The sequence below is a fragment of the Schistocerca serialis genome, chromosome 6, assembly GCF_023864345.2.
Source record: "Schistocerca serialis cubense isolate TAMUIC-IGC-003099 chromosome 6, iqSchSeri2.2, whole genome shotgun sequence".
In the NCBI taxonomy this organism is placed as follows: Eukaryota; Metazoa; Arthropoda; class Insecta; order Orthoptera; family Acrididae; genus Schistocerca; species Schistocerca serialis.
Genome location: NC_064643.1, coordinates 495,324,152 through 495,341,475, shown reverse-complemented (window position 1 = coordinate 495,341,475; position 17,324 = coordinate 495,324,152). Strand labels below are relative to the sequence as shown.

Genomic DNA, 17,324 nt, shown 5'->3' with positions numbered 1-17,324 from the left:
ATACAACTGCTTGCTTGATGAAAGATCCATACCCAAAAACTGGAAAGTTGCACAGGTCACACTAATATTCAAGAAAGGCAGCAGTAGTAATCCACTAAATTATGGGCCCATATCATTAACGTTGATATGCAGCAGGATTTTGGAGTATATATTGTGTTGGAACATTATGAATTACCTCAAAGAGAATGGCATTACCTCAAAGAGAATGAGCTATTGACACACAGTCAACACAGTTTTAGAAAACATCATTCTTGTGAAACACGAGTAGCTCTTCACAGACAAAGTGTTGAGTGCTATTGACAAGGGATTTAAAATTGATTCCGTATTTCTAGATTTCCAGAAGGCTCTTGGCATTGTACCACACAAGTGACTTACAGTCAAATCGCGTGCCTATAGAATATCATCTCAGTTATGTGAGTAGAATTGTGATTTCCTGTCAGAGACATCACAGTTTATGGCACCTGACAGAAAGTTATCGAGTAAAACAGAAGTGATTTCTGGCTTCCGCTAGGTAGTGTTATAGGTCCTCTGCTGTTCCTTCTCTAAATAAACAATTTAGGAGACCTATGAGAAGCCGTCTTAGGTTGTTTGTGGATGATGCTGTCATTTATCATCTTGTAAAATCATCAGAAGCTCAAAACAAATTGCAAAACGATTTAGAAAAGATATCTGCATGGTGTGAAAATTGGCAATTGACACCAAATAATGAAAAGTGTGATGTCATCCGCATGAGTGCTGGAAGGAATCCATTATACTTCAGTTACACAATAAGTTAATCAAATGTAAATGCTGTAAATTCAACTAAATACCTAGGAATTACTATTATGAACAACTTAATCTGGAAAGAACACACAGAAAATGTGGGGAAGGCAAACCAAAGACTGCATTTTATTAGCAGAACACTTAGAAAATGTAAGAGGTCTTCTAAAGAGACTGCCTGCACTATGCTTGTCTGTGCTCTTTTGGAATACTGCTGTGCAGTGTGGGATCCTTACTAGATGGGATTAACAGATTGCATCAAGAAAGTTGAAAGAAGAGCAGCACGTTTTGTATTATTGCGAAATAGGGGAGAGCGTGTGTCTGGCACGATACGGATTTGGGGTGAACAACATTAAAACAAATGTGTGTGTTGTGGTGGAATCTTCTCATGGAATTTTGATTCCAAACTTTCTCCTTCAAATACAAAAATATTTTGTTGATTTCTGCATAGTGAGAACTGATCATCGAAATAAAATAAGGGAAATCAGAGCTTGCTTGGAAAGATATAGTTGTTCATTTTTTCAGTGCACTCTTTGAGATTGAAATAACAGAGAATTATTGTGAATGTGATTTAATGAAACCTCTGACAGCCACATAAGTGTGATTTACAGAATGTCCATGTAGATGTAGATATAGATGTAGATTATGTACTAAAAGCTTTGGATCAAGGCAGTCAGGTAGAAGCAGTATTTCTTGATTTCCGAAAAGCATTTGACTCAGAACCACACTTATGCTTATTGTCAAAAGTATGATTGTATGGGATATCTAGCAGAATTTGTGACTGGATTGAGGACCTTTTGGTAGGGAAGATGCAGCATCTTATCTTCTGTTGAGAGCCACAGTCAGATGTAGAAGTAACATTGCGTGTGCCCCAGAGAAGTGTGTTGGGACCCTTACTGTTCATGTTATATATTAATGATCTTATGGAAAATATTAATAGTAACCTTAGACCTTTTGCAGATGATGCAGTTACGTATAATGAAGTACTGTCTGAAAGAAGCTGCATGAATATTCAGTCAGATCTTGATTTTTTTAAAAAAGAAGAAGAAGAAGAAGAAACATAGTTGCCTATGAATATAATATCAATGAATCATCATTGATTGACCCACTCATACAAGTAGCTAGGTGTAACACTTCCAAGGGATATGAAATGAAATTATCACATTGGCTCAGTTGTGGGTACAGTAGGTGTAGACTTCGGTTTGTTGGTAGAATACCAGGGAAGTGCAATCAGTCAACAAAGGAGATTGTGTACAAATCACTCATGTGATTCATTCTAGAATATTGCTCAGGTTGTGAGACCCATACCACATAGGACTCACATAGGGGATATAGAACATATACAGAGGACAGTAAGTATTGTCACATATTTGTATGTCCCCTGGGCAAGTGTCACAGATATGTTGAAGAAAAACTGGCAGACCCTTGAAGATATGCTACTAACAAAGTTTCAACAACCGACTTTAAGTGAGGGCTCTAGGAATATACTATAACCTCTTACATATCAGTTAAATAGGGTTCATGAGGAAAAGATAACAATAATTACAGTATGCACAGAGGCATTCAGATAATCATTTATCCTAAGTTCCGTACATGAATGGAACAGCAAAAACCTTAATAACTGGTAGTTTGTAGAGTATTGATGTAAGTGTAGATGTAGATGCTTCTGCATCATGGTATGGCTACTGTTAAAGTTCTGAGAGTGTTCATTCTAAAAAGAGTCAAGCAACATACTGCTTCCTCTTAGATGTAGCTCAAAAAAAGATCAACAACATAAAATTAGATATATTCAAGTCCACACAGAGACTTACCACCAATCGTTCTTCCTGTAACACATATGCAGCTGGAATAGGAAAAGGAAGAAGTGACAGTAGTACACATAATACCCCTGACACACACCATAAGGTGGCTTGTGGTGTATAGGTGTAGATGCAGAAGTAGATGATTCTGTTCTAAACTTGAATGAAACTGTGCTATTTTAATCTTTGCCTGAAGATGCACTTAAAGAGAGAGACACAATATCAAATTGTGCTTCCCATTATGCAAAACAGATAAAAATATGTTATGTGGTGAAAACTGTGCGCAGTAGTGACAATAGTGTTGTGGGTGTGGGTGTACATAAGGTGTGCGTAAGGGCAGGGAGAATACAGAGGTTCCATCAGCATGAAAAGAGGAAACAAAATCTGCAAAGCAATGGTGGACAATAGAGAAAATACTTGCATCAGGCAGACTGCACTTCAAATGTCAATATATGGCTTTGGCAAAGAGAAAATGTACGTTTTTTTGTGCCACATGAACCATCAGATAATAATAATCAGGTCAGAGTAGAATGCTGTACAAATTGATTGTGACTCACAAAAATGTTTTCAATTAACCTCATACAATGTGGCAGAATGGAGGCTGGTTTAGGCCCAAAAGGAATGATAAAATTAATTTCTTCCAAAAGGTAAAGCTGTAAAACCTGATTATCATCGTATATTGTCCCAACTGGTCATAGGCAACAATCCTTCAAATTGGACCACAACTTGAAAACAATGTTCCTGGTCAAACCCAAATGCCTCAACCTATAAATTGGAGATAAAATGTTATTTTCTTTGATCAAGATTAAGAATTAAATATATTTTGTGGAGTTTATTAATTTTAAGTAAAGAAATGATTAAATAAACACTAAATCTGAGTTTGGTTTTCCTAACATTCTGTGATACAACATGTTTTAGGAAGTTTGCATGCATTTCTGTTCACAGGGATACTGTTGTGAAACCTATTCTGATTGAGCCTGAAGGATTTCCAGTGGAAATTACTAAATCATCATTTATCTGTTCTGAAAGTAAGTGTTTTCAGTTATTCTTGGATTAAATAAAATCTTCATCCCTCTGTCCTATTATACATACAGTGTCCAACAACAGTATTGAGAAAGATTGGTTGCTACTCACTACATGGAGAAGGCATTGAGTCACAGGGAGTCACACTAAAAAAGGAAGCTAGAATGATTGAGCTTACAGACCCTTCAAGAAACGCGCTCGTACACACACACTCGCGTGCTCACACACACATGTGCGCGCGCACACACACATGTGCAAGCGCGCATGCACACACACACACACACACACACACACACAGCTTTACTGTATTTGAGGTGAGCTGCAAAATGCTTGTTGCTACTCATCTCATAACAGGTGCTGTCAGAACTTTACTGCCCGGAGATGACAGTGACCTTACGTGTGTGAGTTGTGCTTTTGTGAATGTGTGTGTTTTCTACTTATGATGAAGGACATAGTCCATAAGCTGAACAATTCTGGCATTCTTTTTCATTGTGCCTGTCTGTGACTCAATGCCTCATGTACATGATAAGTAACAATCTAAACTTTCCATATTGTTGTTAGTTTATTTTGGACATTCCATTGTTTGATTATGCATACTTGACACTTGGTGTGGACACACTAGAAGCAATCTCTGCCTCCAAGAAACGCTACTTTTGCTGGGCAGCCAGCATAACATAAAAATGCATCAGCATTGCTAGGAAACAGAGGTAATACATGGAGCTATTTACTGTTTAAATGATTTTTTGTATTAGAAAATAAGATTTTGTTATTCAAAACTAAAAAAAGTTACTATTTAATGTGATTTGGAAGAGTATTATATGGTAAGAGGGCTGTTACCAATTAATTTTATGTCAGTACTTCCTTTCCCAGCATCCTTAATGAAAAGTATGTAACTACTTTCTATATAAAGTGTACCATCCATCCTTTTCACCATCACCAAAGTTACCTTTGGACTTCTCTACCAGGCAAGATATTTTAGTATATTTTCTTTGCAGGGTAAGTTCTGCTCACAGTGGTTTTGTAAAAATTCATAATTGCAAACTGTAATTAATCCCTAAGCTGTTACTATACCTTTCTGCAGGTTGAAGCTTTGAATCAGTCTGTGAGGACTGCTCAAATAGCACCAATGGTACAAAATTATCCCCAAATACCAAAGATAAAGCTCAGATCCCCATCTGGGCCATAGTTTTAATCTACCTGGAAAATTCAATTTTATTAGCTGTTTCAACATCCATTGCCATCGGAATTATCTAGCGAAACAAGAGTTGGACTAAATTTCAAAGGTTGGGGACTGTTATGGACATGCTGCAGTCTTGCAACACTGCTTTTTTCTTTCTGTTACATTATTATTATTATTATTATTATTATTATTTAGCATCATTCTCCTCCATTTATTCATGACTAGGAATTTTCATAGTATTTTTCTCATTCTTCACTGACCCTCACTCTGATGAACTTTTGCTATTCCTAGTTTCCTCAGTACTCCCACTTCCCACTTTTTTAGCATTGACTATGATTCACACATCATACTACAGCTGCAGTAATGTGTGTGGTTGATAACGTTTTACAGTGTTTAGCAGGAATATAAATGGCTGACTGAGTCTTGTGTTGTTGTTGTTGTTGTTGTGGTCTTCAGTCCAGAGACTGGTTTGATGCAGCTCTCCATGCTACTCTATCTTGTGCAAGCCTCTTCACCTCCAAGCACCTACGCAACCTACATCCTTCTCAATCTGCTTAGCGTATTCATCTCTTGGTCTCCCTGTATGATTTGTACCCTCCACGCTGCCTTACAAATGAATTTAATTGATGAAAGGAGAAAATATAAAAATGCAGTAAATGAAACAGGCAAAAGGGAGTACAGACATCTCAGAAATGACATTGGGAGGAAGTGCAAAATGGCTAAGCAGGGATGGCTAGAGGACAAATGTAAGGATGTAGACGCATGTATCACTGCCTACAGGAAATTAAAGAGACCTTTGGAGAAAAGAGACTCACCTGTATGAATATCAAGAGCTCAGATGGAAAACCAGTTCTAAGCAAAGAAGGGAAAGCAGAAAGGTGGAAGGAGTATATAGAGGGTCTATACAAGGGCGATGTGCTTGAGTGCATGTTATAGATATGGAAGAGGATGTAGATGAAGATGAAATGGGAGATATGATACTGCGTGAAGAGTTTGACAGAGCACTGAAAGACCTAAGTCGAAACAAGGCCCTGGGAGTAGACAACATTCTGTAGAGCTACGGATAACATTGGGAGAGCCAGCCATGACGAAATTGTTCCATCTGGTGAGCAAGATGTATGAGACAGGCAAAATACCTTCAGACTTCAAGAAGAATATAATAATTCCAATCTCAAAGAAACCAGGTGTTGACAGGTGTGAAAATTACTGAAATATCAGTTTAATAAGTCATGGCTGCAATATACTAACATGAATTCTTTACAGATGAGTGGAAAAACTGGCAGAAACTGACCTCAGGGAAGATCAGTTTGGGCACTGAGTCTCATAACTTTACCTTAATAATAAGTGATGATATATTTTTATGATGAGAAATGTAATACTTCAGTGTGTCAAATGATTAAGATGATGTTACACATGCATTAACCATCCTAATGTATGATACATGATAATGGCACATTTGAGCCATTTGAGCCATTTACCTTGTGAGCTTCTGAGGTGTTTAGCGCTCAGTTTTCAATATTGTGTAGGCACTGAACTTGTGACAAGCCTACATGTTGAAACCATTCATGAATACCTTCATTTGGGAAAAGCCATAATTGTATATTCATCTGTCACAAACAACAACATGTTGCTGATTGGAGTCATAGCTGACCTATTATGAGTATTAACAACAGAAGGAAGTGCAGAGGTGTAGTAAATCACTTGCCAATTCAATGCACCAATAATAACATCTAGTGAACAGCTGTGCCATGCAGAACCACGTCCTCACAATAGTGTGTGGAATCCACTACACATTTATCTCTGCTCACTGTGCATCATAGAGGACAGTATTGATGCAAGAACTAGTTCACTGGAAACTGCATGAGGAGATGCATCTTGGTTGCTGACAGGGCACAATTCAGGCCAGTGATGGAGGACTTCTTACGTGTGAGAATTTTATACGTGTTGTCATGGGGCTTCTATACCTCTGCCATAGTCTTTCACCAGTGAGCAGTGCAAGAGCTTACAGTCCTATCACAGGCTCCTCACAAGTGACCTAAATTTTCAGCAAGCCAGTGGGCCACCTTAGTGCACTAAGTGAAGGGGTAGTGTATAATCACTCCACTGATATGAAGGTGCTTAGTTGAGTTGAGATTAAAACTATGTGCTGAACAGGAACTGTGTGCTTTTGTAGCTAGATCAATAAGCACTGCCTGCTAAATTCGAGAGTCCAGTTTTGAGTCCTGATGTACCACACAGTTTTAATATGCCAGGACATTTTATAAAAATGCACTCTCCAATGAAGAGTGAAAGATTCATTATGAAAATCTTAATATAACATGGATCTGACTATTTTAAAGTGTGTCATTATGTACAATTATGTAAAAAAACTGATAAGTAAGATTTTTATTCTACCCCTAAAAATTAATGAAATAAGTGTTGTAATTCTGTGAATTAGCCAGCCTAATTCACACAGATTTTATGTGCATTAATATTTTTCTCATGCACAATAATGGCTACATTGATAAGGAGTTGAACAATTTTTAGCCTTAAAGATAAGATTCACCAAAATGTGTAATTGTTATATGTATTGGTTTCAGATACTACCCAAAAATCTGTAGTGAGGTGGAATCTAGAAATACCACAAGACATTGTTGAGGATTCAGCCAGAGCTGAGATCAAAGTTGTTGGTGACCTGCTTGCTCCAACATTGCATGTCAGTACATGTTGGTCATAGTTCAGCATTCTGTTTTTATTATATCACATTATACTAATGATGACATTCTATTATTTTCCTTCTAGAATTTAGAGCACCTGGTTCGAATGCCAATGGGTTGTGGTGAACAAAACATGATTCTTTTTGTGCCAAACTTGCTCATAATCAACTACATGTCTGCAACTAATCAGATGAATCTGGCCCTAAAACAAAGTGCTGTGAAAAATCTGAGAAAAGGTATGATTTGATCAAATTCTGGGTTTTTATATGCAGATTTATATCTAATAATGATAAATGCTGACTCAGTTGGCACCTACAATCTTCATGAAGTGTTCAGATTAAAATTATCTGAAGAAGATACATATTAATAAAATATGTTGCTTTGTATGTTGTTATTTGATTGCATTTTACTTGGCTTATTTCGCGCACACACACACACACACACACACACACACACACACACACACACACACAATTGCATGCATGTTGTTACAATAAATTGGCCTGTTTAATGTTAATTAAAATATAGAAGTCCGCCCCCATTAGCTGAGTGGTCAGTGTGGCGAAATGCCATGCCAACGGGCCCGGGTTCGATTCCTGGCTGGGGCAGGAGATTTTCTCCATTCATGGACTGGGTGTTGTGTTGTTCTCATCATCATTTCATCCCCATCTCTGACGCGCAAGTCACCCAGTGTGGCGTCGAATGCAACAAGTACTTGCCCTCGGCAGCTGAACTTCCCCAAATGGGGGACTCCCTGCCCACAATGCCGTACGCTCATTTCCATTTCAAAATATAGAGCCTACTATTTTAATATCCCCTTTATGGTTGAATGAGTTTTCCTTGCCGATTGGTAGCTAGATAATAGTATTATAAAAATTTGTACCCCTTAGTCAGCTTGGTGCTCTTGCAGAGGAGTTTGCCTTGTGGTGGCTTTGGGTTTTATCCTCTTTCTAATTGGCATTCATAACAACACAAATATAATGACACAATGCAGTAGGAATTAATCAGATCCATTTTTGCTTAAGTGATCAGAACACATTTGCATATATTCCACATGTATGAAAACAAAAAACTCATTTTATTTTAAAAACATTTTATATTTAGCTTTAAAGTTCTAAATAAGTTTTTATGTAGATTGTTGTTTTCATATGACTAGAACATGAAATTAGTTCTGGACACTAAGACATTATAGTTGTCTCTGAATAATCAAGTTACATTTTCTGCACTTTTTGTAATGTCATGTTTCATTAACAGCTGCAGAATAATGATGAACTTTTCACATGCAGGATACCAGCGTGAGCTCAATTATCGTCGAACAGATGGGTCTTACTCAGCGTTTGGAGACTCAGATCCAAGTGGGTCCATGTGGCTGACAGCTTTTGTTGTTAAATCATTTGCTCAAGCCAGAAAATATATATTTATAGATGAAAATGATTTAAAAGTCAGCATAGACTGGATAGTTAAGAAGCAGTTAGAGAATGGTTGTTTCCCCTTAGTGGGGCAAGTATTTCAAAAAGATATTAAGGTAATTTAATGATATCAAAGTATTAATAATATCTATTTCCTGTTGTTCTTATTTATTTAATCTCTTAAATTCAACTGCAGGGAGGCTTATCAGAAGAAAGTTCATCATCAGCCTTAACTGCATATGTGCTTGTTTCCTTACTGGAGGCCGGCCTCCCCCTATCACCTTCTGTTACTTCAAATGCTCTCTATTGTCTAAGAGGTGACCAAGAGCTGGATGTCTATTCATTGGCTCTTACAACCTATGCATTTTCTTTGCTGGAGGAAAGAGTATTGGCAACAGAGTCACTGCGCCACTTAATGGGAAATGCTTTAACTCAACAGGATCTGTTGTGGTGGGAGAAACAAGGTATGACTTTCAATGAAATATAGACTTATAAGTAAGTGTGATTTATATGATGATACTTATAATCTTGAACTTCATGTGTGTGGAGATTGTAACTCTGAAAGTAATGTATACTAGTAAAGTTGAAAAGCACTGCAAACAATGGCAGACAGTTATTTCTCAGAGATTTGAGAAGAAAAATGATAATATTAAGGTAAAATCATTGTGCTAGCATGGCTTGTAATCCCCCCCAGTCTGTGCTTTTTAAATAATTACAGTAAAATGTTCGCTGAAATTTATAGAAATTGGGCAAGTGAAAGAGGTGTGTTACATCAGGTAAGTCGATGACTATTTAATTGAACTGCATGCCTAAACCAACATGTGCAGTGCATGCTGTATGCTTAGAGAACTATATTTAACAATTGTTCTGAAATCATAACATTCACTCAGATTAAGACAGTTTATTTGTTCACTAGTAGCAGGTTTATGGTCCCATGTCATCCTGCCTCAACCCAACATAATTCATCTTGCTTAGCCATATAAGTTAGTTTCTTTCACTTCCTTAGTTACTTCACCCGGAACAGTTCAAGACTTATTCCAGTGTTTAACCTTTGTACATAGAAATGTAAAAAATTAATTTGCCTATGCTGCTAATGGCTTCCCATACCCATCTTTGACCTCCTCAAAACTCATTATTGTACATACTTTTGTTTCAAAATACTTCACGTGAATATTTAATCACAAACACAGCTGAGTTACTTTCCCTTATTGCTTCTGAATTCATTATACTTCAAAATTACCTTTTGTCTGCACTTCTAGGATACAGCTTAACTGTCACCCTTAAATGCTAACCACCAACTGGCTTGTTCCAGTGTTTTGAAAGCATGTACAGTCTATGTGGGTTCCTCAACCAACAGCATTTAACTGTAATTTCTGAACCATTTAGGACATCAGCAATATCAGAGCCACTGAAAGTGAGCCATTAATATTGATCTTTAGTAAGAACAATATGTGCAAACAAACTTATGCCTGAGGCACATGTAATACATTATAATAATGTCCTGACTATATGCTTAAGTGATGCTGTGATGTGTGTCCTCTTAAATGAAAGGCTTCCTCTCTTCGATAATCTTTCCCAGCAAATATACTGTGATGGGTAAGGATTGTTGAATGAAAAAATTTTTAGTTGACAGTTAGTTTATTATATCTTCAGTTCATGAATATGATCTCTACATTCGTCTAACAACTCACTTAGCTACATGAACGCAATCACTGTTCACTTTGTCATGAAAGTTAGCTATTGCTTCTGCCCAGTTACCATAAAGAAAATACTGGTTCTTAAGGCATAATTGTACTTAAGACTAACTACTTTGCAATACTGTGCTTTCCAGTGGGGTCACATCCAGACTTTTACATATATACTGTATGACCTCACTCTGCTTGCATGCATTTCTTGCAGATGTCAAAAGGTCATCCCCTTCCTAACTAACAAGGTATTTCTACATCAACTGTGAGCTTTGGTCCATAGAGAAAGGGTAAGATTTGAGGTAGTACTAGTATTGATATCTGTACCTTGAGAAACAATTTCTTGGAAATAAAAATTAAATATAGAACAGCAAAATTTGTCTGGTAACCATAAGAAATTCAAAAGTTAAACTAAAAAGACTCCACAGAGTCAAAAATGTAAGAAAAACTCCAAGAAATGATGCCCTCCTCTGTTAATCATGCACTGAGAATTTACTATGAACAACACAGTACCCATGTGTACCTACATGTAAAGATTTTACAGTAGTTTTTACAAAGTTTTTGTAGCACTAAGATTATCATAAGATTGCACAAATTCAAAATTAACATTAATTCGACATTCCAAAAACTATTCATTTTCCATTTTCAAATGCTCTGCATATCAAAACTTTCAACATTTCAAATGTGAAAATATCAATATTCATCAGTTATACAGAATGCATTTAAGATTCATAAAAATACTGTGCATCACAAGCAATTAGAAAAGATACTCAAAAATTAACATGTTCTCAAATTCTTAAATCAAGAAGCAGGTATTTTTAACATAGGGAAATCAGCATTAATCTTTATAGTTGAGACAAAAATGCACCTATACTAAAGTTAATCACTGTTGCTAACAATTTTCCAGAGAAATAACATACCCTTCACATAGTATAGTTCTTAAAGATGTCTAGGAACTCAGTGTATTTATTTAAGAGAAACCTATATTTAGTGTGTATTTAGTACATCTGAGGAATGTGTAAGGAACACCAAAAGAGCAAAGCAACATCTGTCTGCTGTAAAAGAAATCAATTGACTACACATAATTGTCACACACATTTTAAATAAGATACTATTTGAAACACTGGGGTGTAATGTGACTTGCAGTGGGTACCATCCACACTTTCACTTAAAGAGTACAATGCCATATCTACTGTAAGCAGTATCTATGTGAGCTAGCTCTGGCCCACCCTCCAGCCACTTTGCTCAGTGTTTTGGGGAGGGAGGTTACCAGCTGGTACTAGTTGAAACCAAGTCTTACATGCCTCCACTCCACTGATTAGTTTCAGATGCTCTGCACAGTGTCAGTTCCTGCTCTTACTGCTTCATCCTGCTGCTGTGCTACTGTGGCAGCCCCTGTTGATTCACTCACTCCATTTTTCAGCTATTAACATGTAAAAAAAATGACATATCATGCATGTTGTAAGTCCAGCCAAATACAGTACACAGCTGCTAATACATGCTGTCCTAGATGTGAGTTATTGCATGTGCTTTGCTGCGCTCCTACTCAAATGTTACTCTGTTTTCTAATGCGGCCATATTTTAGCTAACTGCTGCTTGTTGAATAACTCAATCCAAAACACTGTTCAGAATATACAGAAGAAAACTATACTTTATTAAGCTGTTTGTAAAAATAATGGGTCAATGTACACACAAAACATAAAAAACTTCCCCATTGTTCTAAATCTACAATCATTTAATCTCTAGTGTTTCTGTCACTTTCTTCTGTTGATCATCAGTTCTGTGTCATACTTTGTATTTTCACATTTTCATGTGGCCAAACAGTTCAAGTTTTATTTTTATTTTGCAGGATCCCACATTAAATTTTCATTGTTCTGCACTTTTATATGAGGACTATCCAGTAAGTAACAGAAGTTTTGAAATAAAAAATATTAATATGGAAAAACCAAATTTTATTATACACATTTTAATCTATTTTTCTATATAATCACCATTCGAATTGAGGCAATTATCGTACCTGGCACAAGTTTCTCAATACCATCTCAGTAGAAATCTGTTGCCTACAATTGCAACCACTGGTAACTGCATGTAGTTCAATGTCAATATCAAAGTGTTGTGCAGCAAACCATGTCTTCATTACTGGGAAGAGATGGTAATTGCTCAGCACCAAATCCGGGCTTTTAGTGGATGATCAAACATGTCCCACCCAAAACCATGTAGGAGCTTTTGGGTATGATTGGCCATATGTGGATGCGCTTTATTGTGAAAAAACAAAGCATTTGTACTAAATTTTCCCTGATACTTGTTTTGAATTGCCCACCTTAACTTTGTCAGTGTTTGACAATAACTGTCTGAGTTAATTCTTGTGCTACATTCAAGGAAATAAATGAGAATCTCTCCCCTAGAATCTCAAAACACAGTAGTCATGATCTTTCTTGCTGACAGCATTTGTAAACACTTCCTCGGTTTCTTGGAAGAATTTGTGTGTCCCATTCCATCAATTGGCTTTTTGCTTCACAATTGACATGCATCACTCAAGTGTCATCCACAGACACCATAAGATTGATAATTTTTTTACCATTTTTCTTGTAATCTCAAGGGAAGGTTAGTGCTGCAGCCAGAATCTGTTTTTGCGGTCTTTAGTTAGGATTTTGAGAACCCATGTAGAAATGAACTCCGTGAAATTTGGAGGAAATGTTGTGAAGTTTTTGTGATTTAAAAACACTGATTTTCACGAATTTTATTGTTGACTTTCACCCATAGTTCATCATTCACGAGGCTAGACCTACCCCTGTGGTCTTCATCTTGAACATTGGCATGGCCATTTTTAAAATCAATGCACCATCGCCATACTCGGCCTTCACTCTTTATACATTTTCCATACACATCACAAAGATCATGATAAATTTCAAGTAGTTTGCAGTTTTTTGTCAACAAAAGCCTATTTTCAGATCACACAAGTGGCAGGTTTTCTATTGCAGCGCACATTCCAACATGTCACAGAAAACAAAGTAGCAGAGACACAGACCACACACTACCGCCACACCCCCCCCCCCTCCCCCCCCCCCCCCCCCCCCGAAGTTGCATACTGAGTGTAGAATGTTATGGCACCAAGATGGCTGCTGTACTGCAGCCCACTACACTGATAGAACAAACCATCTGTTACTTTCTGCATAGCCCTCATAACAGTCCCAATTTTGTTATGATTTCTTCTTATTTTATAAGGTTGGAGATCCACAATATTCATATATCTGGTTTTGCACTTTAACTGAGCATGTAATGCATAAAAGACATTTGAATGTGGCTTGTGTTCCACCTCAAATGTTACTCTGAATATCTTGACAAATTTTGAACTTCTTGAGTTAGTTTCCTTCAATCTTTTATGGTTCTTTACTAACACAAAATTGCAAATATTTCTTTTATTTTCTTATCATTTCTGTCTTTCCTTTCTTTGCCAAAAATTATATGCTTTTCTCCTACATTTTCTCACATTCTTCAGCTAATTTGTTGTTGTTTATAACTTCTGTACTACTTGCACATGCTCCTATTATTCCTATTTAAGTCCTTAGTGTTACCATTTTGCATTTTCCAACTCATTATTTCTTCCCATTCCACAGCTGCTTCTGTTTTCACATTATGAACATTTTCTTATGGCTTATACTTTGCTCTTCCATACTATCTCTTAATGGGTTTAGTTGATTTCAGATCTGTTCATCACACTTCTAGATTTCTTTCTTTTCTCCAAACTTTATATTCAGTTTTGTTTGCTTAACTTTATTGTCTGTAAATTTTTTCTATCAATTCATTTACATTGTCTTCTACAAGTTCTACTATCCTATTTGTTAAATACTGCCTAGTTCCTAATGTTGTTTTTGGCATTTCCGCATATGTGACTTCACTGCCATCCTGCTTTGCCTCCAGGTTTTAAGAGAATGGACATGGCTAATTAGATAGCCCTAATTTCACTCTTTCATAGCCCTAATTTCGCTCTTTCCAGTAACTAATTTAATTTTTCCAAAGCATAATTAACTTTGATGATATTTGTTGTTAAAGTATGCCCATATACAAAAGTACTTGCATCATTTGAGCTCCTCAGATTGTTAAGTCCCAGGTTTGATTTCATATTTCTGTTGCCCCAATTTTTCTGCTTTGGGTAGTGCCTTTGTTTATCTAGCACTAATTAAGACTTTGAATCAATTAACAAAATTTTGAACATGTCAATTTTACATAAAAGTAGGGAATCTGCTGTGGAGCCATACAGTATTCATCTTGAGATTTAATACTTTCCTAACCAGTTGTAATCTACTTAAACTAGTTTATTGTTGGAAGCAATAAATGGTACAACGTGCCTGACCCTTCCCCTTGCAATTTTATAAACTAATATGCAATCACTGAAATCATAAAATATATTCCACCAGTCCTTATACACTCCACTCAACCCAAAAATCTTAATTTTGGGCTGGGCAGTCATCACAGTAACATTATGTAGCGAATCACTTTTTGTTAATTTCTTTGTGAGAGTCCACATTGAGCAAGCACACAGTTAACAACTATAAGAACATTTACTGCTTGGAAATGGCAATGATAACATCTATGTAGCGAAAGTCTGTGAGTTTCATTACCTTGATTAATATTTCTAACAAAATTTGTGACTACCTAGCCTACTGCTCATGTCCTCATATTGTCTTCACTAGCATGTACTAAAAGTGCTGGATTATTTGTGTCTGATGGACAGATATGTGTGTAGGACTCGCCTATGTTGTTTTAACTTTCATGTGAACTTGTAATTGAGAAACAGCCATGCCTATAAAATTTGATGAATCGGTAATGAGACAAACATTTTTGTTTGTGAATTCCATAAGTGCCAATAACAAACTAGGATTTGGGAGAGTGAAAGGAGTGTGATCAGTGTTAAAAGGACTTTGACAAGAGATGAAAGCCAAAACCAATCTTCAGCTGGCATCACCAAAAGAATGGGAAGAATATTTCTAGAAATTATTAAATGAGGATAGAGAACAGTGGAAGAAAAAGGAACAGGTAAGAAAAGAAACAGGAAGGGAAGGAGATCCTAATTTTAGAAAGTGAGGTGAGTAAGGTGTTAAGAACAGGAAATAACGGTAAATCATGTGGACCAGTCAGACCAATCTGGAGTTCTTAAAATATGGTGGTGACAAAATTGTGAAACTAATAACATGGTTATTCAATAAAATATTACATGAAAATTCACTTCCCAAGAAAATGAAGCTGCACTATATTAATACTATATTTAAGAAAGGGGGTCACAAAATCTGCTCAAACTATCAACGAATATGTTTTATAAACACATTAAACAGAATTTTTGGAAAAATAATTAAGAATAAATGGGAAATAAATTTTGAAACCCAAGAAGAACAATGTGACTTCACAGCTGGTAGATCATGTGTAGACCATATTTTCACATTATGACAGATCTTAAAGAAACATAGGGAAAAATTTAAAAAAAAAAACATAGGATTAATTTTCATGGATTTAGAAAAAGCATATGATAGTGTCCCTAGAAAACTACTTTGGAGAGCATTACATAGGGTGAACATAAGGGGTCATTTAATTAAAATAATAAAAGAAATATATAAAGATAACGTATGTCAAGTGAAAATTGGTAGTACACTCATACAGAAATTTAGAACAAGCAAGGGTCTATTACAAGGCTGCCCCATGTCACCAACATTATTTACAATCTATATAGATGTAAGTCTTAAGACATGGTCTCGTAAATGCAATGGACTGGGGCTATAAATTAAAGATGGAATTTATTTACATCACCTACTTTTGCTGCTGATCAAGTAGTTAGAGCACAAGATGGGCAGGATGCAAATTATATTTGTAACCAGTTAGCAATGGTATACAGAAACTGGGGATTAAAGATTAATTATCAGAAAACAGAGTACCTTACTAACGATCCAGATGGCTTACACATAGAGGGAAAGAAACTTAAGAAGGTCACTACTTTCTGTTATGTGGAATCATCAGAGAGAGAAACTAAAAAAGAATTGGCAGTGGGACGAAGGTTATTGGGGTGCTCAAGTCAGTCTTGTGGAGCAAAAATGTGATAAATCGATCCAAAAGCATCATATATATATATTGATATTAGAGAGCATAGTTATGTATGGAGTGGAGAAATATTAGAAGTCATAGTTATGTATGGTGTGGAGACTAGGACTACTAATTTGAAACAGGTAAAAAAACTGCAAGCAGTAGAAATGGTCTTATGGAGAAGATCAGTAAGAATTTCTAGAAAGGAGAAACTAAGAAACAATGAAATAATAGAGAGAATGGAAGAAAGAGAAAGAATGCATGTCACAATAGATAGAAGGAAGTTACAATGATTCGAGCATGTAAGAAGAGTGGAGGAAGCGAGTATATAAAAAATGATACTGGATTTGGAACTGGAGAGAAAGAAGAGAAGAGGTTGCCCTATGACCACCTGGTTCCAAAATGTGTGATTAACAATGAGAAAACTTAGTGTAGAGGAAGAAGATATATAAGATTGAAATGCCTGGAGGGACATCCTGAGGAGATAAATTAAGATCTTACTTAACATATGTAATAATTTCCAGGTATTTGTTATATTGTGGAAAAACCTTTGTAAAGGGGAAAATCTCAATAACTAAAAAATAAAAATTCCATAAGCACATAATCAGCGACGTGTGAAAGTGACGTGTTGGGAAATGCTAGTTATGAACTTGTGCTATAACTCCCATTGAGTTATTTTACTGTTTCCTGATATCAATAAT

The 17,324-nt window shown here is 36.2% G+C and overlaps 1 protein-coding gene across 2 annotated transcripts in view; it reads left to right on the top strand.

Annotated features, from left to right (window-relative positions):
- Positions 1 to 17,324, top strand: part of LOC126484536 (murinoglobulin-1-like) — a 291,073-nt gene that overhangs the window by 157,753 nt on the left and 115,996 nt on the right. For both annotated transcript variants that reach the window (XM_050108083.1, XM_050108084.1), the window contains 5 exons: positions 3,504 to 3,586; positions 7,341 to 7,456; positions 7,543 to 7,693; positions 8,744 to 8,982; positions 9,063 to 9,330. In XM_050108083.1, coding sequence (XP_049964040.1) covers positions 3,504 to 3,586; positions 7,341 to 7,456; positions 7,543 to 7,693; positions 8,744 to 8,982; positions 9,063 to 9,330 — 857 coding nt within the window. The remainder of the gene's footprint in view (positions 1 to 3,503; positions 3,587 to 7,340; positions 7,457 to 7,542; positions 7,694 to 8,743; positions 8,983 to 9,062; positions 9,331 to 17,324) is intronic.